General features: G+C 50.9%; 1 protein-coding gene across 1 annotated transcript in view; it reads right to left on the bottom strand.

The window, feature by feature from the left end:
- Positions 1–24,268, bottom strand: part of ANKRD33B (ankyrin repeat domain 33B) — a 74,954-nt gene extending 50,686 nt beyond the window's left edge. The window contains exon 1 of the mRNA XM_039220453.1: positions 23,742–24,268. Within this exon, the coding sequence (XP_039076384.1) occupies positions 23,742–24,095 (354 nt within the window). The 5' untranslated portion in view covers positions 24,096–24,268. The remainder of the gene's footprint in view (positions 1–23,741) is intronic.
- Between the last annotated feature and the right edge of the window lie 1,475 nt (positions 24,269–25,743).

Raw genomic sequence — 25,743 nt, forward strand, 5'->3', positions numbered from 1 at the left:
TCTTCCCTCCCTCACTCCCTCCCCCCACCCAGTCCCATGGCTTCGGACAGGCTGTGTATTCTCCCGATCTGTCAATAACAAATCCTGTTTCTCAAAGTTTCCTGACGATTATGGCTGAGGGCATCCTGCAGTCCTAATAAGAACCACAAGAGTCGACCCAGCCACAGCACTGGCTCTGGTTGGGGGAATGCCCAGGTGTGAGCCCCAGGCTGTCCTAGCTGGGAGAGTCACCTCTGATAGGCTGAGAGGGCACAGCACCATTAGGCATTGGAACAGTAAATACGAAATGCGGACTGGGGGGGGCGGGGGGTGTCTTCTCAGCATCCGTCTGTCATTGCAGGAGTCACTAGTATTGTCCCAAACAGGTAAGTCAAGACACCCATTGTAAGCAAGCCAGCAGGTGAGCACCGGACAACAAGAAAGCGGGAATGATTCAAAGCAACCCCTTCTGGAAAGCAGACAGAGAAGAAAAGGTCTGGGGTGCGTTCACGACAGGCTCCCCGGCAAGAATCTGTCTTCTAGCATGTAACTAGGTGCACTGCTTTAACAAAAATGGGTGAAGGGGGTTAAAAGGTACAAACTTCCAGTCATAAAATGAGCCAGGGGGGTGTCGTGTCCAGCGCAGTGACTACAGTTAAGGATACCCTGCTGCGTATTCAAAAGTTGGGAGTTGTTAAGAGTCAATTTTAAAAGTTCTCATCACGAGGGAAAAAGCTGTTAAGTCGTGTGATGGATGATGGAGATGGTGGATGTTGCCTGAGTTACTATAGTGATCACGTGGCAATATATGTAAATATCAACTCTCTACACTGAAACTAACATAATATGACATGTCAGTTACACCTCCGTTTAGAAAAAACAGGAGGAAGAGAACAGAATACTAACAAGAATTAAAAAGTACATTAATGTGAAAAAGTGTAACAGATGGTACAGAATCAGATTCTTGTCTTTAAAGGCTAAGGCGTGTTAAAGGAATAATATGGCAAGTGGATGGATCAGTTAACCAACATTGCTGTGAAAGATGATTATTAAGCAGTAAAGTTTATACATATGCACCATATATCAAAATACAGATCAAAAGGACTAAAAAAATTAAGAGCAAAAAAAATATATATATACATACTTATGTCCTAAGAAAGCCAACTGATCATCAGACAAGGAAGGGCTTCAAAAGCATAATTATAATGGATAAAATAACAAATAAAAATATGAATTTACTTTACACGAAAACACAATATTCATTTACATTTAAAAAATCATAAGCAAAATTAAACAGAAATATAAAAACGACAACCAAAATTTAATGACAGGATTATTTAAATATCAACAGAAATATTTTAAATATCAGCATTACATACACCAACAGTACAATTTTTAAATGGATAAAGAAGAGAAAAATCAGAAGAAAAACAAGGAAATCAATAAATATATGAGAAATACATATAACCTCACTAATAAGCAAAGTAGCAAATATTCAAATATTGATGAGACACCATGTCCTTAACAAAAAAAATTGTATTTCAGTTATTCACAGAAGATGGATCACTCAGATAATGGTGTTGGACAAATGCCCTGGCCATATGGGAAAAAATAAGATTGGAGCTTTACCTCACGGCTTATGCCAAAATGAATCATTAAATATACAACCAAAAAGATACTGGAGGAAAATTGAGATGACAATTTCTATAAACTTGGCTTGAAAAAAGCATTTTGAAGCATCACAGCAAAGCCAGAGACCATAAAGAAAAAGACAGGTAAGTCTGACTTTATAAAAAATCTCCACCTCTTCAGCAAAACAACAGAATAAACGAAATAAAAGGACAAACGATGGGAACGTCCACCTTCAGCAACGAAAAGATAGATTCAATTGCATCTACTCTGCCACAGAGAACATGAGTGAAATTGAATTAAAAAAAAATATCTATTTGGAAGCATCAGACCTCCAAAACAACCACAACTTGCAGGCTCGGTATCCCAGAAAGAACGTAAAAGCCCAGAGACAAGCTTCCGTTCTCACTGTGTCCCCCGTGTTATCTGCTGATTTTAAGGCTGGGAAACCAAGGAGGGAACAGTAGCTAAAGTCAGAGGCATGAGACAAAGTCTATCAGTCTCGGGTGTTAAGGAGACAAAGCTAGAGTGCATGGGCTGCGCAGGATGGCAGGCCTGTTACACACGCCACATCTTCTGCAGCAAGCCCAAAGACTGGCCCCTGGAGGAAGGCAACCAGACCTTACAAAGACCACAACCTAGCCTCTGCTCTCATGTCGGCCCCATGGTGCCGGAAGTAGATTAAATCTTCTCTGCAGGAAGATACCACCACTTCCATTTTTCACATACTGTGTCTACCATTTAAAAAGAAAATTACTGGGATGCTGGGGTGGCTCGGTTGGTTGAGCATTCAACTTTTGGTTTCCACTCAAGTCATGATCTCATGATTGTGGGATCGAGCCTCATGTCAGGCTCCCCACTGAGCATGAAGCCTGCTTGGGATTGGGATTCTCTTTTCTCTCTCTCTCTCTCCTTCTGCCTCTCTCTGCCGTTCTCTCTCTAAAATAAAATTTAAAAAATTGTAAATAAAAAAAATAAAAACTTACCCAGTTATCAGGAGACAGGACCAAAAGAAAAAGAGACCCAAAAAATATCTCGGGGGAGATGCAGATATTAGAGTTACCAGACTTTACAGTAACCGTGTGATTCATACGTAACAGAAAACAAGGACAAATGGGGAGTTTCAGCAGAGAACTAGAATCTGTAAAAAAGATTCAGATTAAAACTTTGGCAATAAAATATAAAGTAACTGAGACTAAGAATTTAAAAAGGAGTTAAGAAGCAGATTAGGCTACATAGAGAATTAGTGAACTGAAAGATGGGTGAATCAGAAATGCCCAGACAGGAGGGAAAAAAAAAAAAAAAGGAAGGAAAGAAAATATAACAAGAAACCACATAAGAATCCCATGGAGGATGGCAGAAAAGGTCTAATAAATGTGAATCTGGTGTCACACAATGGGAAGAAGAGAATGGGACAAAACAGTATGTGACAAAATAGTGGCTGAAGATTTTCCCAAACTGACCAAAGATATCAAGCCATAAATTGAAGAAATTCTATAAACTCCAAAGAACATTTTTAAAAAATCAATAAGTGGGCTGGAGGGGCACCTGGGTGGCTCAGGCGGTTAAGCACCCACCTTCAGCTCAGGTCATGCTCTCACAGTTCATGCATTCAAGCCCCACATCAGACTCTGTGCTGACAGCTCAGAGCCTGGAGCCTGCTTCAGATTCTGTGTCTCCCTCTGTCTCTGCCCCTCCCCTGCTCACATTCATTCTGTCTGTCTCTGTCTCTGTCTCTCTCAAAAATAAATAAATAAATATTTTTTAAAAAAATTTTTAAATAAATAAACACAAAGGCCCCTGGGTGGCTCAGTTGGTTAAGTGTCTGGCTCTTGGTCGCAGCTCAGGTCACAATCTCACGGTTCATGGGATTGAGCTCCAAGTCAGGCTCTCCACTGACAGCACAGGGCCTGTTTGGGATTCTCTCTTTCCCACTCTCTCTCAAAATAAATAAATTTTAAAAAATAGTTTAAAAATAAATACAAACTGGTAGAAGGTGGAACATATGCTAGACAAATAACATCTTTAGCATATTTTTAAAAAGTCTTAGAACTCAAGAAGAAAACACAGACTCATAAAAAAACAGGCAAAGGATAGATATGAAGAAGTAGATGTTATATGAAACATGCTTCAACCCCACTAATCATCAGACACGCATGTTAAAGTGAGGTGTCATTTTCTGACCACGAGTAAGAAAAGATTAAGAAGAGTGAGAGGAAATTCAATCTTTCTAGTGGGCAATTTGTTAGTATGTATCCCATCAGTCAGGATAAGGTAGGTTGTGTGGCAGTAACAAGTAATCCCAACATTTCGGTGGCTTGTGACAAATGTCTGCTTGCTGACATGACACATCCGGTGCAGGTGGGCCATGACTCTTCGATGCTGTCTTCCCTGTAGGACTCAGGTTCATGGAGGAGGCTCTACCTAGAATATTTCAAGTCTCACTGCAGACGGACAAGGGGCAAACCATATGCCATGGGTCTTAAGTGGATGGTCCAAAGGTTACACTGATTTTGCCAGAGGAAAAGGAATGGCCCACCGTAATGCTATGGAGAGGGAAGCCTACTCATGCTTCAAGGTGAGGCAGAATTTTTCATGAAAATAATAGGACCCACCATGTGAATCCACACTCAAGACCTAACAATTTCCTGAAAAAAAAAAAAAAAAAAATTGGACCAAAATGCAAACATCTGTGTAAACTGCCATGTCACTCATAAAGTTCAAACTAGACATGATCTCAGGGTCCACCAGGAAGTCATAAGCTAAATCACTGAAAATATATAGAATATAGAATGTATTGCAGTAGTTAAAAATAATGATGTGTAAAAAAAATAAAAATAAAAATAATGGTGTGTAGGGTGCCTGGGTGGCTCAGTGGGTTGGTTAAGTGCCTGGCTCTTGATCTCAGGGTCATGAATTCAGGCCCTGAGTTGGGCCCTGGGTGGGAAGCCTACTTGTAAAAAAATAATAATAAAATAATGATGTGTATCTGCTGACATGAAAAGATGTCCTCAACAAGTTGCTAAGGAAAGAAGGAGATAATATGTCCCGTATTATATTAAATGACTCTGAAGTTAAACCTAAAACACTGAATCATTTCTAGATCAGAGATTTTCAGATTTGGCATCCTGCCCTTCTGTGTTATCTGGACATTTTACAGTAAGACTGCATGACTTTAATCTTTCAGAACCAACAAACTCCTTTCAATATTTTTAACAACAAATGTTCAATGTCATGAGGATCCAGCAAAACGGGCAACCTCATAAGCTTGCCGGTGGAAGGGGAAATCAGTAGTCTTCCTAGAGAGCAAAATGGCCTTTAAAAGGCTCATTCTCTTTATTCTTTTTTTTTTTTTTTAAAGTTTATTTATATATTTTGAGAGAGACAAAGACAGCATGAGCAGGGGAGAGGCAGAAAGAGAGGGAGAGAGAGAGAATCCCAAGCAGGCTCTACACTGCCAATTCATGAAACTGCAAGTTCATGACCGGAGCCAAGACCAAGAGCCAGACACTTAACCAACTGAGCCACCCAGGTGCCCCGTACATGGCTTTTCCTTATCTTGCTTTTGTTTTGTTTTCATTTTCTGTACCTAAGTACTTACACTGGAAGCAGAAGGAATGTCTAATAAGTATTACTGTCACACGCCAGAGTATCGGAATAAGGTGGTGTGATATTCACAGGGAAAGTCAAACTCTACCCAGAAGGATCTTCCCGAATCACTAAAATCAGAAATCTGCCACCACGAAAATTCACGTGCTCCAACTTCACTGCACCTGGAATGTCAGCAAAGCAAAAGATTCTCCTGACTCAGAGTATAAACTGCTCCTGAGATCCAGGAAAGACAAGAATAAAGGCCTGGTCAATGTAAATGTATTGCAAAAGGCCCGCATTTGCACTAGAAAGATCTTTCATCATCTGAATCTGCTGTAATGTTGGGAGGCTTACAGCAACTTCCTAAATTACACATTAAGATAATGTCCAGGGGCGCCTGGGTGGCTCAGTCAGTTAAGCATCCAACTCTTGCTTTCGGCTCAGGCCATGATCTCACAGTTCGTATGATGGAGCCCTTGCGTGGGGCTCCGTGCTGGCCGTGACAATGAGACTGGGAGGGGCAGTCCATGATCTTTCGCCCCAGAACCCTGGCTCTGCTTTGTGCATGTCCCACATGACACCCCCAACCCCACGTGGAAACCCATCAAACACTACAGCCCAGCACCTCTTCGTGGGAAGGGGGCCATCACACCTGCTGGCCGTGGGTCCCTGGGCAGCCAGGCCATGGGGCTGACCGAGGAAGCCGCAAGCACCCCAAAAGAGGGTGAGGCAGACACAAAATCTGAAGCAGCTCCAGGCTCTGAGCTGTCAGTACAGAGCCTGATACAGGGCTTGAACCCACAAGTGATGAGATCACGACCTGAGCCGAAGTCGGACCTTAACGGACAGCCACCCAGGCGCCCCTCCAATGGCATTTTTAACAAAAATAGGAAAATAAAAATTTTTAATTTGTATGAAACCAAAGAAAAAACACAAAACTGCAGCAATCTTGAGAAAGAAGAACAATGCTGAAGACATCACCCTCCCAGATTCCATACTCACGAAAACAGGACAGTACCAGCACGGAAGCACACACACAGATCAACGGACCAGAATAGAGCCCAGAAAAAAATTCAACCACATAAAGTCAACTGATCTTTGACAAGGGCTCTGAGAACACACAGCGGGGAAAGAATGGTCTTTCCGATGAATGGTGCCGGGAAAATTGCACATCCACCTGCAAAGAATAACATCGGATCCTTATCCTACACCAGCCACAAAAATCAATTCAAAGTGGATTAAAGAACTGAAATATATGACCCTGAAACCTCAGTTTTAAGTATTTCAAAATCAAGGTATGTAACTGACAGCCAGACACGGCACCCCAATTTTATTCAACAAGCAGATACAAAGCACCGACTATGTGCAGCCAGCTCTGCCAGACTGAAGGGGACATAAACTGAATGGTGCTGACGCCCTCCCTCACGGAGCTGACCAAGCCTACACAGAAAATATTGACCCGGCATTATCAAGTAAAGCCCCAAAGAAAAGAGTTTCATAAACAAGTTACTAACGGTGCTGGGAACCCAGAGAGAAGCCAGCCTGTGAGGAGGCGTGGGAGAAAAGATCCCAGCGAGAGGGACTCCTGAGGGCACCTGGGTGGCTCAGTCCGACTTCGGCTCAGGTCACAATCTCGTGGTTCGTGAGTTCAAGCCCCGCGTCGGGCTCTGTGCCGACAGCTCAGAGCCTGGAGCCTGTTTCAGATTCTGTGTCTCCCTCTCTCTCTGCCCCTCCCCTGCTCACACACGCCTTCTGTCTCTCAAAAATGAATAAAAGTGTTTTTTAAAAAAAAAAGTGACATCTGAGACTGCCCTGCAGTAGAGAGAGGGGACAGGCGTGGGTCCAGGGACACTAAGGATGTGCCACAGGGTGGAGGGGGCTCAGCACGTGGCTGGGGGAGATAGTAGGTCACCCGGAGCTGTCACCTTACGACACAAAGGGCAGCAGTAGAAAATCAGGCATTTGGAGCCTTCCTGCTTCGCAGGAAATGCTGCTGCTGAAATAAAGACACTTGTATGGAAACAAACCCAGAAGCAGCGGCAGAACCGAGTGGAAAGCGGCAAGGATGTGGCGGAGACCAGAGAGGAAGTACAGCATCTATTTCAGGGAGACGTCGCAGAGCCCCAAGTTAGAGCAGCGGTGTGACCCCAGAGGAAAGTGCGAGGCCATCGCAGGACTGTCCAGCGCTTAGCAAGCGGCGTGACGGGCTCGGACGGGCCTGCCCCGGGTGCAGACCGCCAGGGCTGCTCTGTGATTTGCAGCTTCCGTGCAAAATGAAAATGCCGGGCCCTGGTTCAAAATCATGAAGGGTTTCCAGAAAGCAGTACACCTACCAGGGAGGCTTTATTTAAGCACCAGGCCCTGACTGTTGCACAGGCTGCACACCCACAAAACCAGCCCCGGAGGCAGAGGCAATAATAATGCCAAACCCAGCAGTGAGCTGGGTTTCAATGTACATTCATGTAATGTTACTTTCATGTAATGTTACTTTCATGTGATGTTACTTTCATGTGAAGTAGGAGACGCCAGAAGGGTTGGCACAAGGAATCCCGCGGCTGATCTGAGTGCGGGGATGACCCCCGGGAGAGCAGAGCAGGCCTGGAGGGGCTCCGCCAGCAGGCCGTCTTCCTAAGGGAGTGTGTGAGTCAGGGCTCCCCAGAGAGACGCAAGCAGCAGGAGACGTAGACAGAGACATATTTTAAGGAACAGGTCACACGAGCAGAGCGCGTAGGCTGGGAACTCAGGCAGCAGCTGATGCGAGTCTTGACGCAGAATTCGTCCTTCGCCCAGAAACGTTAATTTGGGTTCTTAAGGTCTTCGACTGATTAGACTAGGCCCACCCATGTTAGTGGTGGCAATCTTCTTGACTTAGGTCACTGTGTCTGTAACAACATCCACGAAGTACCTTGGCAGCACACAGAGACTATAGCGTGTGACCGAGTAACCTGGTGCTATAGCCTCGCTAAGCTGATGCATAAAAATCACCACCGCAGGGAGTGGAGACCCATGGAAAGAGGCTCAGGACATGGGCAAAGAAATGGACACCAGAAAGTCCAGGTGAAACCAGAAAGTGAGCAGAAGACAAGAAGGTTATGGGGTCCAAGGAGGTGGCTTCAGGGTGTGTGACCCCAGCTGCAGAGCCTTTCACGGGGGCTTAGAGGATTGGGGCGCCCCGAGGCCAGGCCACTGTTAGGATCATGCAGCAGACTGTTCAGAACAGGGGCACCCAGCCGAAGGGTAAGGAAGGGGCTCCGCACCCCCAGCCAAGCCGGGTCATCCCCCATCTTCCTTCCAGAAGGGATGTCGTCTCTCAATACTGGCAATAGTCAGTCTGGGCCCCCAGAACGGATGCTTTCCTAACGCCCACCTGCAGAGCTGCAAGGAGGTCCCACAGCCTGGGACCTGGGAGTGCCCCCACGGTCACAGCTGCACACCAGGCACCGGGCAAAGGCCCCCCTCCCTGCTCCTCCCCCCGCCCCACATGCCTTTGGCCATGGAAAGTAGCAGACTTCAGGAGCCCGTCTGAGCCAACCCACTGGGACAAGGGAGTTTGGGGGTAGTTTGGTTTGGGGTTTTTTCCCCTTGTTTATAAGAAGGGCTCCAAATATTCTGTAACAAGAAGGGAAAGAGCTAGCAGAGAGGGCAGCCTGGAAGAGGCGGGCAGACAGCAATGGACAGGAGCGGGGCCAGGGGCTGGAGGTGTCCAGATGCACTCGGGGAGGGGCTTCGAGCTCAGAGGGTAGGGGGTGCAGGCAGTGCAGCTGTGCGCCCTTGGCCTTGACTGAGCACTTCCCCTGCCCCATCACCCCCCAGTCCCCGTCGCCAGAGGGGCCGAGGGCAAAACCATCCTGGCCAGCCCCTAGGGAAACAGGCTCTCCCTGGTCAGGAGCAAGGACGGGGGGTGGGGGGAACAAGCCTGAGGAACGCTACCTCCCTCTTCTCTGCTAAACAGAAAGCCAGGATGCGCCTGGGGCGGGGGGAGTGGGGGCTCCCAGGCTGAGCTGAGACACTGACCAGGAGACACACAGGCGACCCATGAGCGGTCCTCAGAACGGAGGTCAGAATCTCCCGGAGGCCGTGCTGACCACAGAGCGCCGAGCCCACCCCAGAATTTCGGATGCCAGGAGCCTGGAGCCAGTCCCCAGCTGCTGCTGACGCTGCTGACACTTGAGGACAGCAGTGACGGCCAGCGAAACCACAGAGGCTGCCTGATGCTCCGCGTGAACTGGGTCAGGTTTGGGGCTTGGCACCCCTTTTGTAAACACGTCCGTCCCATCCTCCGTCGTAACGTCTGGGAAATTAACGGCAGAACCAGCCCATGCTCTGCATCGTGCCCGCAGCCAGGGTTCTTGAGTCAAACGTCAAGACGTGTCATCACAGGGGCGCCTGGGTGGCTCAGGCGGTTAAGCATCTGACTTCAGTCAGGTCATGATCTCGTGGTTTGTGGGTTCGAGCCCCGCGTCAGGCTCTGTGCTGACAGCTCAGAGCCCGGAGCCTGCTTCAGATTCTGGGCCTCCCCCTCTCTCTGCCCCTCCTCCGCTCATGCTCTGTCTCTGTCTGTCTCTCAATAATAAAAATGTTTTAAAAATTTTTTTAAAAAGATGTGTCATCATAAAGTGGCAAGGATTTCCTCCTTCATAAATAATGTGAATGGTGAAAATGGATTAGAGGTTGCCTATGGCTGAAGGGGCGCGTGGGACAGAGGGTCACCGCTGGAGGTACAAGGTCTTCTCAGAGGGGATGCCGACGCACACGTGCGTGTCCCCAAGCCCGCTCTAGTGTCCGCCGTAAGTGGGTGACTTGTAAGCTCTGTGAGTTCGGTACCAAGGCAGCTACTCATTTTCCTTCACTTTCCCCTTCACATGACTTCCTTCTAGTTTGCCTTTTGGGAATTGCCCATCACTTTGAACTTTAAAGACTTAAATTAGCTTTCCTTTGAAGGATTTTTTTTTTCTATTCCTGGATATCCTATGACAATTTGATTAACTTCACTCATGTAAACATTTTTTTAAATCACGGAATAATAGGATTCTACCCTTTTGGAGATAGAGGCCGTCTTCATGGGAACGCATCCAATCCTCCAGGGTTTCTGAAAGCCATGCATCTGTGGTTCTCTCCACATGTCATACAAATAAACTACTACCTCTTCTGCAAGTAGGAAACTGTTTTAAATGCATTTTTAAAAATTTCTTCAGCACTTGATGTATTAGGAGGTGGGGCCTTTGGGGTGTGATTAGGTCAGGAGGGTGGAGGTGCCTGATGAGATTAGTTCCCTGATACAAGAGACCCAAGAGGACTCTGGAATGGAGGAAAACATGTTTTAACAGCAAACATTCAGGAATAGCCACTCCTTTGAAAAAAGAGCTTTTTTCTTGTTCACAGAAACTTTTTTCTAAAGCACGCACGTTGCCGATTAGGAAATACAGCCTCTATGTATTTGTCAAAGCTCTTATGTCACCATCCAACTATTTGCAAAATGGTAGATGGAATGTGCCGGATGCAAACAAATGGTTGACAGTAGTTTTGAGTTCTTTTTCAAGGGCTCCTCCATTGAATTAACATTAGGAATCCTATATTTTTTTTTATTTTTAAAATGTTCATTCATTTTTGAGAGAGAGAGAGAGAGAGCGAGAGCAAACACGAGTAACAGGGAGGCAGAGAGAGAGGGAGAGAGAATCTCAAGCAGGCCCCACGCTCAGCGCAGAGCCCCACACGGGGCTGGACCCCATGACTCACATCTTGAGTGGAAATCTAGAGCCAGACACTCAACTGACTGAGCCACCCAGGTGCCCCAGTTTTGTTTTGTTTTGTTTTGTTTTTTTCCTAAATAACTCAATTCACTGGTACCTCATTCTAAATCCACGATCTGCTGACACAAAAGAAAATGTCAAATTCACCACAGAGTTCCTGGTGCATTTTAGGGAAATGTATTTATCCTATTTTTCATGTGTGGCAATGGAGACTCAACCCTCCTTTCTGGGACCTACTCGACAGCCCTTCTTGATCAAGGGCTCCCCTGTCTCCCAAAAGTACCCTCAAGAAGACACAGCTGTCATGTGTCCCACATGGGTGACCGCTCCCTGGCATGATTAAAAAACAACAAAAACAGTCCAGAGGTGCCTGGCTGTCTCAGTCTGCAGAGCATACAACTCTTGACCTGAGGTCATGAGTTCAAGCCCCACAGAGGGCAGAGAACTTATTTAAAAAAACAAAAAAAAAACAAAAAAAACAAAACAGGGGCGCCTGGGTGGCTCAGTCGGTTGAGCGTCCGACTTTGGCTCAGGTCACAATCTCATGGTTCGTGGGTTCGAGCCCCACATCGGGCTCTGTGCTGACAGCTCTGAGCCTGTTTCAGATTCTGTGTCTCCCTCTCTCTCTACCCCTCCCCCACTCATGCTCTGCCTCTCTCTGTCTCAAAAATAAACTATAAAAAAAGTAAATAAATGTAAAACAAAAATAAAACACAAAACAAAAACAGTGTAAGCAACTAAACTTAGGCAAATGCTTCCCTCCCAGTGACAATCCACCTCCCCCCCCCACCCAAATATAAATTAACGCACAGCTTTCCTCCAAAGGAAGAATTCCAGATACGGCTAAAGAAGGAAATCTGTGGTCAGCAGGTCTTTGGGCTTCTCTTTGGTGACACTTCGTATATGGCCCCGACAGACCAGTGCCTTCTTCACAGCTGGGGTGACCAACTGTCTCCATCCGCCCAGGACCCAGGGGTTTCCCAGGAGGCAGGGCTTTCAGTGCCCCTGTGGGTAAACCCGAGGTGCGACAGGGTGGGCTGATAACCGTCCAGGGCCAGTCTGCACCCGCCAACAGCGGCCTCCCCCTCCATCCCAGCGCACGGAGGATGGGCCCGAGACCTCAGAGGTGGCCTGTTCCAGCCCACCCTTCAACTAAGGCGGGTGTGCGGGTGACAAGGTGCACCAGAGAGCGGCCCCTTCCCCTACTCCTCAGTGCCTCCTCCGGCCCTTTCCACTGTGCACAAAACAGGTCCCCAAAGGATCTGGATCCTCGAGGAAGGACAGACAGCAGGGAGACGCATCTCCTGGTAACAAGAGGGGCTCCATGGTGCAGCAGCGTGGCTTCCAAGTCTCCCTCGCGGAGTCCAGGGTAGCCCGGCACCGATATAAATGGAAGTGATTTCCTAGAAGCCCACTCGTTTCCTAACCCGGGAGAGAAAAGACCGAACTCACAGCGCTGGTAAATCTGACCTAGGAGTTGAGTCACCGCCGCCACTGTTTTTAGCACAAGACTACTGTCCCTCGTGTTCTCAAATACAAAAGCTGGAAGGTCTGGATGGAAGCCATACAGACTGACCGACCCGACACAAGGGGCAGGGCCAGGCCCTTTGGAATGCCTGGCTCGACAAAGTCAAGGAAAAGTAGCAATGGAAGGAAAGTCCCGGGCTCACTGCAGGGGCATCAGATTGTGAAAGTCTCCAGATGGACCAGAGGTCTGGCTCCATCTGTACTCGAAGAAAATGCTGAAGAACGAAAAAGGCTTGTCATGACCCCCGGCTTGTATACACCATCTTTCCCCTCCTTGAAGCGCTCTCCTTCTTCATCATTCACGAGTCTAGACCCTTCTCGTTCTCCTCCAAGCCTCAGACGGCTTCATCTCCACTTCCCAAGGTAGCATCCTGGTCTCCTCCCATCTGAAATCAAAGGTGCTCCCAAGATGCACCAAGAGGGGGCTCCATACCCTTCTCTCCCTCCCATCTACCCTGACACCTTGCCTCATTTGCACCCATGGTGCCAAGTGACGCCAAATGCCACTCACTGAGGATACACACTCAACATTAGCTCCACCCTCAGCAAATCCTTGTGGTTACACAAGAGTCCTTACCAAGCGGACGCACCATTCTCTTGCTTCCACCTTTTCCCTTGGCTAAAAGTGAAACTGCAATACTGGAAACCATCTTGGGATTAACTCACCATGGAAACAATAGTTCTAGTTACTGAGCGCCTGTGATGTGGCCCCTTGAAAGTCACTAATGTGTTCTGCCCGGAGCCCCTATGACATGTTGTTAACCCCATAAGAAGTGTCCCCATTTTACAGCTGGGGATGTAGAGGTAACTCAAGACCAAAAGAGCATGTAACTTGTCCAGGGTCACATAAGCAACCTGAGGCCACCATCTTTGGCCACCAATCCGCTCTAAGGAAAGCCCCAGAGCTCTTCAAACAGGTGTGCATGCCAATCACATCAAGATCTGAGTAGGTCCAGGGAGGGGCCTTGGGATCCTGTCCTGGGGAAAAGTTCTCATGTGAGGCCAATGCATCAGGGTAGCAATGGCTCACATATCTAATATTCCCAGTGGGTGCCGTTCCACATGTTAACCAGGTCTGACCCTCCTTTAGTTTTCTAAAAGTTGATCTATTCCTGGTGGTGAGGTCTACAGATAACAGGTGATACATGCCTTCATTTGCTTTTCCAATCTTTTATGGTGGTAAAGCTGACATAAAATACTTCCATCTTAACCATTTTTAAGGGTTGCCTTCCTTCATTATTATACTTGTGATTTTGAAATAATGATGGGGGCACCTGAGGGGCTTGGTCGGTTAAGCATCTGACTCTTGATTTTGACTCAGGTCATGATCTCATGGTTCATGGGTTCAAACCACATGCCAGGCTCTATGCTGACAGTACTTGAGATTCTGTCTCTCCCTTTCTCTTTCTCTCTCTGCCTCTCTTCTGCTTATTCTCTCTCTCTCTCTCTCTCTGCCTCTCTTCTGCTTATTCTCTCTCTCTCTTTCTCTCTGCCTCTCTTCTATTATTCTCTCTCTATCAAAATAAATAAAAACTTAAAAAAGAATGATAGATTCACAGGAAGCTACCCCCTCACCCCCCGTGTTGACATCAGACAGAATTACAGGGCAAGAGCACCACCATGAAATGCACATCACTACAATCCGCAGGGCTTGCTCAGGTGTGGGGTGGGAGGGGTAACTCTCTGTCATTTCAACCCACGTGTAGACCACCATCCAGATGCAGGGCTGGCCGTCCCCACAACCCTCCACCCCCACTACCCATGAGGGAGGCGCTCATTCATCCTCTCTCAGACACCGTAGCCCCGGCAACCGTGAGCTGGACTTCACCACTACAACCGCATCATTTCAGGAACGTTACCAAATGGAACCACTCAGCATCTTACCCTCTGGGATGGACTGTTGTCAATCAGCCTAATTCCCCGTCTTCCTCTATGTTTAAATCAACCTCATGGATCTTCCCTTGTCCCAGAGAAGGTGCTACACTGAATTTATGTAACACCCTGCTCCTGACTCTTCAATGGGCTCATGTCTGCGCCTCCTGCCTGGCCTCTCTCCCCTGGAACAGCCCTCGCTCGGCGGGTGTTGTATCTGATCCAGGAGGCTGTTAAATCCCAGAAGCAGAAGCAAGAGAGAAACACTTGACTCCACATCCCATCGCCTGCCGACTTCAGACTGAACTTCCGCACAGCTGACACGAATACACCTTGGGAAGCTGGCATCTGTTTCTGCTACTCTGAAATTGCTCTCAGTCCCACAAGTCCAGTCCAATTTGTCACTGAGCCAATTGTCACTAGAGATTTCACGTCTACCTTAATTTCCTATCTCTGACTTGGTAGAAATAAGTAAAACTCACCTTCAATTGTCTTTCAAATTTAAGAACATCACTTGAGGGCGCCTGGGTGGCTCAGTCACTTAAGCACCTGACTTCAGCTCAGATCATGATCTCATGGTCCGTGAATTTGAGCCCCAAGTCGGACTCTGCACCGGCAGCTCAGAGCCTGGAGCCTGCTTTGGATTCTGTGTCTGCCTCTCTCTCTCTCTCTCTCTCTCTCTCTCTCTCCCTGCCCCTTTCCCGTTCTCTCACTCGCTCTCTCTCAAAAACAAACATTACAAATTTTAGAAAAAAGGAATTGCATATTATTTTATGTATTTCAGAACTGTTTAATTTGGAGAAATCATAGACTATCACTTGGTTATCATTTAGAATGACTGGCCCAATAGGCTGTAAGGTTAGTGTCAAGAAGTTTCAAGTAAGTATCATATAGACCATATTCTCTGTACGGTCTATATGTGCTGTGCTGACAGCATAGAGCCTGCTTTGGATTCTCACTCTCCCTCTCTCTTTGCTTCTCCACTGCTTGCACTCTCTCTTAAAATAAGTAAACATTTTTTTTAAAAAAGACCACATTCTCTGAATAACGTTAAAAAAATTCATTTAATAAAGCTTAAAAAATATATTTTAAAAATATTAAACACAATCATAATAACTTCTAGATCAATAAAGAAGAGGGGAGCCTGGGTGGCTCAGTCAGCTGAGCATTTGACTCTTGATTTTGGCTCAGGTCATGATCCCAGGGTCGTGAGATTAGGCCCCACGCTGGGCTCTGCGCTGAATGTGGAGCCTGCTTAAGATTCTCTCTCTTCCTCTCCTCTGACCCTCTCCCATGTGCTCTCTCTCAAATAAAAAGAAAAAGAAAAGAAGTCCAAATGTAAATTAGAACAGGACAATAAGAAAATACTGCATATCAAACTTGTAGGAAAAGTAAAACTGTTACTTTTATAAACCTAAAGGGAAAAAGTTTGGTTTTTTTTTTACAGAAACTGATGGCACAGTGAGGGAACAGATCCAGAGGGGAGCCTGCATGGCTCAACTGGGTAAGCACCCACCCTTGATCTCAGCTCAGGTCTTGATCTCAGGGTCGTGAGTTCAAGTTCCACACTGGTCTCTGCACTGAGTCAGAAGCCCTACTTAAAAAAAGAACAGAGAACAAAAGCTGACTCTCTGAAAGAAGTAATTGGATAGCTATTTTGTCTAACATTTGTCACAAAAGAGAAACAGCACAAATTTAAAAATACACCAAAACAGGCTATAAGACAGGAGAACAAACATTAAAAAAAAGAACTCTATAACAACTTCAGACTATTGACCTTCAAAACTTAGAAAAAATAGGACACTTCCGTAGAAAAGCGGACATTCCATAATGGGCTCAGGAAGAAGAGAACATCTGAATTATCCCATAACCATTAAAAAGTTACTGACCTAAACATCCCATAGGACGGCTTGGATTCTAGGTAACTTACGGTTAAATACTTCGAGCGTTTCCTACACCAGAGCCATATGCAGCAGCAGCAGTCATGCAAAATCCCTTTGAATCGCTTGCATGTTATACTGATGTAACTGTCAGACGAATAAATGATATTCCCAGAGTTTACATACCTTATTATTATTTCATATTTCTAGAACGCCTCTCCCTTAGTCTTCCTTTACAAGTATAGGACAGAAAAGAAATCAGATGTTCAAAATCACCCCCAACCACTACCCCATTCCTCATGTACACCTAGAGGAGGCGGGGGGACAGCAGAGAGACCCACGCGGGTTCGATGGAGCAGCAGGAGCAGCTTGGGATCCTTCCAGAACCTGGCTCCCCTGACATACTAGATGCCCTCTCCCCAAGCCTCACTTTCTTCAAATACAAAAAAGGTGGACACGAATAACCTCTAAAATCTCTTCCAGCTCCAAAATCTCAGGACAGTGGTCTTTCCAAATTTCTGAAATCTTCACCCACACTATGACCCAGCAATAGCACTACTAGGAATTTATCCAAAGGACACAGGAGTGCTGATGCACAGGGGCACATGCACCCCAATGTTTATAGCAGCGCTTTCAACAATAGCCACATTATGGAAAGAGCCCAAATGTCCATCGACTGATGAATGAAGAAAGATGTGGTTTATATGTACAATGGAACTGTACTCAGCAACGAGAAGGAATGACATCCCGCCATTTGCAACAATGTGGATGGAAGTGGAGAGTATGATGCTGGGTGAAATAAGTCAGTCAGAGAAAGACAAATATATGTTCTCACTCATACGTGGAATTTGAGAAACTTAACAAAAGACCATGGGGGAGGGAAGGGGGGAAAATTCGTTTCAAACAGAGAGGGAGGCAAAACATAAGAGACTCTTAAATACAGAGAATAAACTGAGGGCCGATGGGGGGGGAGGGGAAAATGGGTGATGGCACTGAGGAGGGCACTTGTCAGGATGAGCACTGGGTGTCGTATATCAGCAATGAATCATGGGAATCTAATCCCAAAGCCAAGGGCACACTGTATATACTGTATGTGAGCTAATTTGACAACAAACTATATTTTAAAATAAATATATAAAATAAGACTGTAAAGAATGATCTTATTTTTTATAAAAAACAACAACTAACTAATAAATAAATAAATAAAATCAAAGACCATAAACACTGGTCTTATTTTTTAATAAAAAATAAAAAACCTAAAACAATGAAAGAAAAACCATTTCTGGAAAATTAAATTAAAACAGGCCTTTGGGAGCTGATGCTTATTTTTTAAAAATATTTATTCATTTTGAGAGAGAGGGCTAGCAAGGGAGGGGCAAGAGAAAAGAGAGAGAGAGAAATCTGCCCTGTCAGTGCAGAGCCTGATGCAGGGCTCAAATTCATGAACCGTGAAATCGTGACCTGAGCTGAAGTCAAGAGTCAGACACTTAGCCGACTGAGCCACCCAGGCGCCCAGGGAGCTGATGCTTCTTGATACGGGGTGGCTTGGTGCCCTCTATTTGGGTACCTGTCTGAAATTTACCCTCGTAAAACTAAATTTAAAATAAGCAAATAGAGGTACCTGGGTGGCTCAGTCGGTTAAGCGTCCAACTTCGGCTCAGGTCATGATCTCACGGTTCGTGGGTTCGAGCCCCGCGTCAGGCTCTGTGCTGACAGCCAGCTCAGAGCCTGGAGCTTGTTTCAGATTCTGTGTCTCCCTCTCTCTCTGACCCTCCCCTGCTCATGCTATATCTCTCTCTCTCACACACAAATAAATAAAACATTAAAAAAAAGAAAAAAAAGAAAAAGGAAACCTAAAATAAGCAAATAAATGCTCAGGGTTGGTGAATAACATCCTTTACAAACAAAAGCAAATTCACCCTTAAGGGGGTATATCTAGGCTTGGCCTTGTGACTTGCGTCAGCAGAAGTGACACTGAGCCTTATTCACCCTCCTGCCCAGGACAACAAGCCCAGGCCCAGGCCAGCGAACCGAAGGATGAGAAAACCCACTGGGCAGAGTGCCCCCCAGATAAGACCTCCCTGGACCTGCCATCCAAGTCCCCACCCACCCCCACCCCCGCCCCCCGCGGAACACAAGTCCAGCCAAGATCAGCTGAGCTGGGCCATCCTTAGCAAAATGTTTACTGTCCCACACACCCTGAGGTGTCACAGCTATTCGTTATTCCACATTCTTGTGTCTGAGAACTGATACATTTGTATCAAAAACACACAGGAGACTCTTAATGACATTCTAATGATGGATACATATTATTATACATTTGTCCAAACCCTCAGAACGCATAACGCCAAGAGTGACCCCTAAATGTCAACCATGGACTTCAGGGAATCATGATGGGTCAACCGAGCTTCATTGGTTGTTAACAAATACACAACTCAGCTTGCGGATGTTGCCGACGGGGGAGCAGGAGGCACATGGGAAATCTCTGTACCTTCCCTTTAATTCTGCAGTGACTCTAAAAACTGTTCTTAGAAACTTACGTCCTTAAAAAAAAAAAATCAGAGATGGGGTACCTGGGTGGCTTAGTCGGTTAAGAATCCGACTCTCGATTTTGGCTCTGGTCATGATCTCGCAGTTTATGAGTTTGAGTCCCCCCTCGGGCTCTGCACTGATGGTGTGGAGCCTGCTTGGGATTCTCTCTCTCTCCCTCTCCTCTCTCTCTGCCCCTCCCCTGGTTGTGTTCTCGATCTCTCTCTAAAAATAACTAAATAAACTCTAAAATAATATAACAAAATTAAATTAAATTAAATTAAAATAAAATAAAATAAAATAAAATAAAATAAAATAAAATAAAATAAAAAAAAAACAAAGATACAAGGAAGCAGATGGACTACGCTACTGAGGCCGGGCCCAGAGCAGCGCCCGCCCCCACCACGGTCCCTGGGGAGGAAGCAGCACACATCTGTCAGCCTGTCTGTCACATGCGCGTGTCCGCTTCAGCTGATCGCCTCCCTGCTCCCGCCCCTGGGGCTCCCGTCTAATCTGCTGTCCTCCCTTCCCAGCCCTCCCCCACACTTCAGACTCAGCGGGACACACCAGCACACATCCCCACCAGCAAAGGCAAGCTCCCTGCCCACAAGCTCTCAAATCCTCGGAGGCCAAAAGTCACCTTCCATCAAGACGAGGCCATTCTTCGCGCGGACACAGAGGCCTGGCAGCCGCGGAAGGGCTGGGGGTGAAGTCCACACCACCTGATTCTCGGTTTGGGGAAAGGGGATTCCGAAGTTTATGAATCTTTCTGGGGCATTTGAAAAACAGAGAACACAAAAATCGAACCCCAATTTTTCCTTATGTGTGTGTGTCAAGATAAAGGTGCCCGTCACTGCTGCAAATCTATAAAACGGGGAGCCCCTCAAGGGTAAAGGAAGGTACCCCCGTGTGGGGAGTGTGGTGTGGGCTCTGCTGAGGCAAGAGACAAAGCGCAGAGAGGCCTTTGGAGAGTCCCTAGAATTAAAACATGCAGGAGAAGAGTTACATCAAGAGGGTGGCTCGACAGGTTAAGCATCTGACTTATCTCACCGTTTGTGAGTTCAAGCCAGCATGGGGCTCTCTGCTGTTAGAGCAGAGCCTGCTTTGGATCCTCCGTTGCTCTCTCTCTCTCTGACCCTCCCCTGCTGGTGCTCTCTTCCTCTCTCTCAAAAATGAAATAAACATTTTTTAAAACATTAAAAAAGGAGCACCTATATGGCTCAGTCGGTTAAGCGGCCGACTTCAGCTCAGGTCACGATCTCACGGTTTGTGAGTTCGAGCCCCGAGTCGGGCTCTGTGCTGACAGCTCAGAGCCTGGAGCTGCTTCAGATCCTGTGTCTCCTTCTCTCTCTGCCCCTCCCCTGCTCGCTCCCTGTCTCTCTCTCTCTCAAAAAAGAAACATTACATTTTTAAAAAAAAAATTTTAAAAAGGAGTGCAATATTTTCAATTTAGCATAACTGGACCTAATTTGGTTCAAGAGCTGTCTGAGATGCAAAGTGCTCTTTTGCAAAAAAGGAAAGGAGCACAGACACGGCCCAGGGTCTCCAGAGCTGTCACAGCCATAGTGGAAGAGAAGAATGAAGAAAGAGAATCATGGCAGCCTGCAGTGTCCCCAAGTCATAGGGAACAAAGCCACCATAAATCTAAATGACAGCAAGAGCACACTTTGAATGTTACTGGAGAATTATTTGCCAAATGTTTACGTGCTGCATATCAAAGCATGCAATCCTTTTAGAGCAATAAATATTTTAGAAGAAAACTGCACGCTGACCCACATCCAAGATGAAACCCATCTCAGGGGCCAGATGAGAGTACGTTTTTAAACAAGACACGTCTGATCCTTGGTTACACAAACTGAAGGAAACATCTGTCAGTTCAGGAAAAATGCCCTTCTTAACCGATCAGAGATCGTTAGCTCCACAAGTGTACCCGGAAACCCTCTCAGAACCTTCAGAGACATTTCTCTTCTAAGAAGCCAACATTTCTCTTCTGTGAGCCATGCATTCTGCTGTTGGTGCAATTACCCCTCTACTCCCAAACCTTTCTGTAAGGTTTCTGCGTGACTCGTGACTCGTGATAAGCTTGCAGATGAGGCCCAAAGGGCTCATGCCTCAGGGCCTTTGCACTTACTGTGTCCTCTGCCCAGAATGCTTTCCCCCATCTATCTTCGCTACATCTTAGTCAGAGCTCACCTGCTCTCTCACATGACCATTCCCAATCCCTGAACCCCCAGACTGTGACTACCCAGCTCCAGGTGCTGCTGGCTAGATCCCCGTGAAGGTGCCCCTGAGATGACAACCTGGAGGCAGTGGGTGAGCGAGTCACGCGGCCATCTGGAGAGGCACACCTCAGCCCCAAGGCTGAACGCTGTCGGGCTGCAACCAGCTCTTTGATTCCCAGTCTCCTGCTTCTTAGCCAGCGGCCCCTTCCCACCTGACCCAGGCTAGCCCCTCCAGCTCTGGCCCCTACATCCCTGCCCCATACCACGCTGCAGCCAACCATGCTGCCCCCCAAACCCCCCTTGGCTGGGTCAGCCTGAGCAGAACATCCTCCCTCCGCTGCTCCCCCCCAAGTCTCCCCTGGGCTCCCAGGATGGTCCCAGCTGCTTGCATTGAAGATCCTGCCCCGCATCTCCGCAGCCTGCCTTCGGGGGCCCCGCCCCTGGCTCTGAGCACCGGGTACCACTCCTCTCGGAGGTCTCTCCTCAAATAAAAGGCGGGCTCTCAACGCAAGGACAGTTTGATGTTCCCTCAAGTGTCCGCCAGGACGTAGCCATTGCCTTGAACACAGTATGTCTGCAAGAAACGCTAGGCAGCGGCTCACGACCCCATTTGCCGTCGGTCGTGTATTTGCACAACACGTTATTCTCAGTTTTCACAGGAAGAGGGAGGCTGTTTGATCAACAGCATGTAGGAGCCACTGGGAACAGAAGCGCTGGCCTCCCTCCTCCCCCAAAGCACCTAACGCAAGGCTTGCTCCTTCTGATCAGAAGATAAAAGCGCCCAGGAGTCCCTGCGGCTTGTCAGACGTGTACCATTTCTCCATCACGCTGGGGGGGGGGGGGGGACAGGGAGGAGGAGACTCAAGGCGGAGGAACAAAGAGAGACTCTGTCACCACAGGGGAAAGCGGAGAGAGAACAAGCGGTGCCGGGCAGAAGAGGAAAGGGCTGGAGGCGGCCTTCTTCCCAGCCCGGAGGCGGCTGGCGAGAAACAGGGCAAGATGGTAAAGGCGGGCTGGGTCGGAGGGCCGTGTGCACGAGGGCCTTCCTGCTGCAACCCCAGGAGGTGCAGCTAGGAAACCGAGGCAGAGAGGCCGGGCCCTGTTTGGTGTCCAGTTCCGCTGCCCTCCCCCGACTCTACGCTGAGGGGTGGCTTCCAAAAGCAGCCCAGAAACCTGGTTGATGAGGCCCAACCCCCCTGGCGATGGTTTGTTTACTTTGCTCTCAGTGGCTTGAATGCGGCTGTTCCCAAACTTTTACTCTTTGGCCCCAAAGGGAACATAATCAAGCTGAGCCCAGGGGAGCCTCGAAGTGGGGGCTGGGCAGGCCAGACTGGGCCCCTGCCCACCCAGGCTGCCCAGGACATGGGACCCGCCGCCACCCACCCCCAGGTTCGCCCAGACCTCTGTGGGCCCGGATGGCTCTGCCAGGAAAGAGGGGTGTGCTGTGCACACCCCGGTGTGAAAACTCACCTTAGAAACGGCACAAGTGGAGGGGCAGAAGGGGCCCCGGCCGCCCACCCACCTTCCCAGGGACGGCGGAGGGAAGGTGGGCTGCAGGCACTGGACTGAGTCACAAGCCCAGAGAGGGGGGCCCAGGGGCCAGGGAAGCCCAGTCCCTTCCGCCCATTTCACACGCTGCGTCCAGGGAGCCGAGTGGCGGAACGTGACACTAGCAGGTTCCAACTTGACGAAGCCCAGCCCCAAACCCAGGCAGAGACAGATAAACGGGAGGCCCGGGGTCACGGCTCCCAAGCAAAAGCAGGTCCTTCCTGTCGCGGGGGCCGGGGGGCAACGCGCCGGCACCCCACACGTGCGCCCGGCGCAGGCTGCACCCCACGGGGCCCCGGAGGCGGCGCGCCCGGGGCGAGCAGCTGCCGCTGTCCACCCAGCGCAGGCCGGGCGCGCCCCTGGCCGCTGCGGTCACCCTGCGGTTTTCCGTCCGCTCGCCGGGCTCTTCTCGCCATTCTCAAGTCTCCGAAAGCCAACTTTTTCTCTCCTAAACGCGCCCTGCCACCCCGGAGTCTCGACACGAAGAACCGGCACCCCGGGCCTCCCTCCGCCTCGCCTCGGCCGGCCCTACTGGGTGGGCGTCTCTGCCCCTCCACTGCCCTCCCGGGACCTGCCTCCGGGGCCCCCGGCTGCCCTGGCTCGTGACCGTGACCGTGCACACGGCCAAGTCGCAGGCCACGCTCGCAGGTCGCCACGCGGGTCACCGGGCGCGGCGGGGGCGGGGCGGGGGCGGGGGTGGGGGCGCTCCGGGAAGCAGCTCCGAATCCCCGGGGCCTGGAGCAGCCCGTCCGTGTTGGGGCGTGGAAGCGAAAGGGCAAGGTCACCGAGCGGAGCAATCGGGGCTCCGGACAGAAACGCGTTCCCCGCAAACGCGGAAGGGTAACGGTCGAAGGGGGCCCAGACTGAAGGGGCCCGACGCGAGGTCTCCAACCCGGATCCGAGCGCGGGCCCCAGGCGGTGGGGGCGGGGGCGGGGGAATTCAAGGGCAGGAGGACTCCGGGGGCGGGAAGCGACTCGGAGGCGGCGAGGACGCGAGGCCAGCGGCGTCCCCCGCGGCGCTGCGACCTCGGGCGGCGCCCCCCGCCCCCGCCGGGACCCCCGGGCTGGGGTGCGCCGGCCACCCCAGGCTCCGCACGCGCCGCACGCCCGGACGGCGACGGAGAGGCGTTCCGGGCGGCGGCAGAGTCCCCGCGGGCCCCGGGCGGCGCGGGGCGGGAGGGGGGGGTCCGCCCCCGGCGGAGACGCCAACTTACCCGGCCGTTGCGGTCGGTCTCCCGCACCTCCTCGGCGCTCGGGCCCCGCCGCACCAGCGCCCTCAGCAGCCCCACGTCGTTGGCGCAGGCGGCGCGCAGGAGGGTCGCCTCCTCCGGGACGCCCTCCGGGACGCTCTCCGCGCTCGCGGCGCCGTATTCCTGCTCGCCGCCGAGAGGGTAGAAGGAGTCGTCGGAGGCGACGCTGCGGGTGTCGGGCAGACACGAGAAGTCCTCGTACTCCTCGTAGTCGGCAGCGTCGTCCCCGGCCTGAGCGTCCCGGGGCGGGGACGCCGGCTGCGGAGACACGCGGCGCGCCCCGCCGCCCTCCGGCCCGGGCCCGGCCAGCAACACCATGCTGGCGGCCGGGGCGCGCGGGCCGGGAGACCGCGGCGTGCACCGGGGTCACCGCCCCTCGGCGCCCGCGGCTCCAGCCCGGCGGAAACGAGCCCCCGGCGGCTGCGCTCGCCGACTGAGGTCGCCGGAGGCGGGAGAAAAGCCCCTCGGGGGTGGGAGGAGCCGCGGGGGCTTTCCGGGCGCGGCGGGCGGGCGGGGGCCGCGCGCGCGGGGAGGAGGGCGGGGCGGCCGCGCGGGGGGAGGCGCGCGCCCCGGGCCCCCGCCCCCCGCGGCCCGCGCCCCGCAAAAGTTCGGAGCGGCGCGAGGGCTCCCCGGCGCCAGAGCGCGGAAACGCACGCACGCGCCCGGCAAGTACCGGCGGAGCCCCGGGAACGTGACGGCCGGCGCCTCGGGCGCCCGGCGGCCCCGCCCTCTTCTCCGGCGGCCCCGCGGGAGCGGGGCGCAGGTGGGGGCCGGGGCCCTGGGAGCTGAGCCTGCTCCCGCCGCGGGAGCCTCCTACCCCCCCACCCCCCCAACCCGTGGCCCGGCAAGGCCCAGGGCGTCAGGCCTCCCGCTTCGGGGTTGGAAGTTTCTGGGAGCCGCTGAGCTCGCTTTTCCGCCTCCCCGGGAGACGGGGTTCGGGGCGGGGGGGCAACTCGACCCGGAGCTTAAAGCAGGGGATCGCCGGGGGCCACGGGGGACTGGTGGGGGCACGGAGGTGGGGGCCGCGGCGGGGGCCGGGGCTGGGCGCTGCGGCCGTGCCCTCGGACCGGGGGGCTCGCGGAGGGCAGGGTCCCGGGCGCACACGACCCGGGCCAACTGTGGCTCGCAGGCAGCTCCTAGAAGAGCCGCCCTAGGGGGGTGTCTCGGCGCCTCCGCAGGAACGTTGGGTGAAAACGGGAGGCTCCAGGCCAGGGCTGGGGGGCTTCCCTCGTCCCCCCCCCCCCCCAAACCGGTGTCGCCTTCCTTCTCCGAGGGAAGATGGGATGGGAGAGTGGTTTTAAACCTTCGCACGTCCGGCCTCGGGGTGCCCCTGACCGCGGGAAGCCAGGGTCGGCGGGCCCACGCCTCGCGGAAAAGGCTGCGCGGGGCGCGCGCGGGGCGGCAGAGTCGCGGAAAGAGCGGCTTGGGTCGCGGGGCGAGCGCGGAGACCACGAGGAACACCGCCGCGCCTCTCTGGGCCCCTCTCCTCCCGTTCCCTTTCCACCGCTGTTGCTGGCGGGGCCCCCCGGGGCCAGCCGTGCAAGGGCCTCGGGGCCCCAAGGTGCCCACGACCGGGCTGACGAAACACCCCTGACCCGGGAGGGAGCACAGGCGGAGGGGCTCAGCGGGGACCACGGTCAAAAACGCCCTGGGCGAGACTCTCCGCGGCGTCTACGCGGACCTCCAAGGGAGATCGCAGCCGGCTCAGAACCCGCGTCCGCGGGGCTCACGGGGGGGCGGGGGGGGGGACAGCGATCTCCAGTGAGGTCGCATCCATGCTTGAGCGCTCCCGGAGCCGGCCGTGAACTCAGGTGCCCTTGGCGTCCTTCTGTACCCGGGGCTTGCTTTCCGAAACCAAAAATACCCAAGTCATGGTTTGCTCCACACCTTTCTCTGGAACCGGCCAAATTTACATAAATTCCCACTGGGAATTTCCCCCTTACATGATCGCCAGTGGTTTGAGCGT

Source organism: Hyaena hyaena, unplaced genomic scaffold (genome assembly GCF_003009895.1).
Source record: "Hyaena hyaena isolate Hyena2069 unplaced genomic scaffold, ASM300989v1 scaffold_890, whole genome shotgun sequence".
Classification (NCBI taxonomy): Eukaryota; Metazoa; Chordata; class Mammalia; order Carnivora; family Hyaenidae; genus Hyaena; species Hyaena hyaena.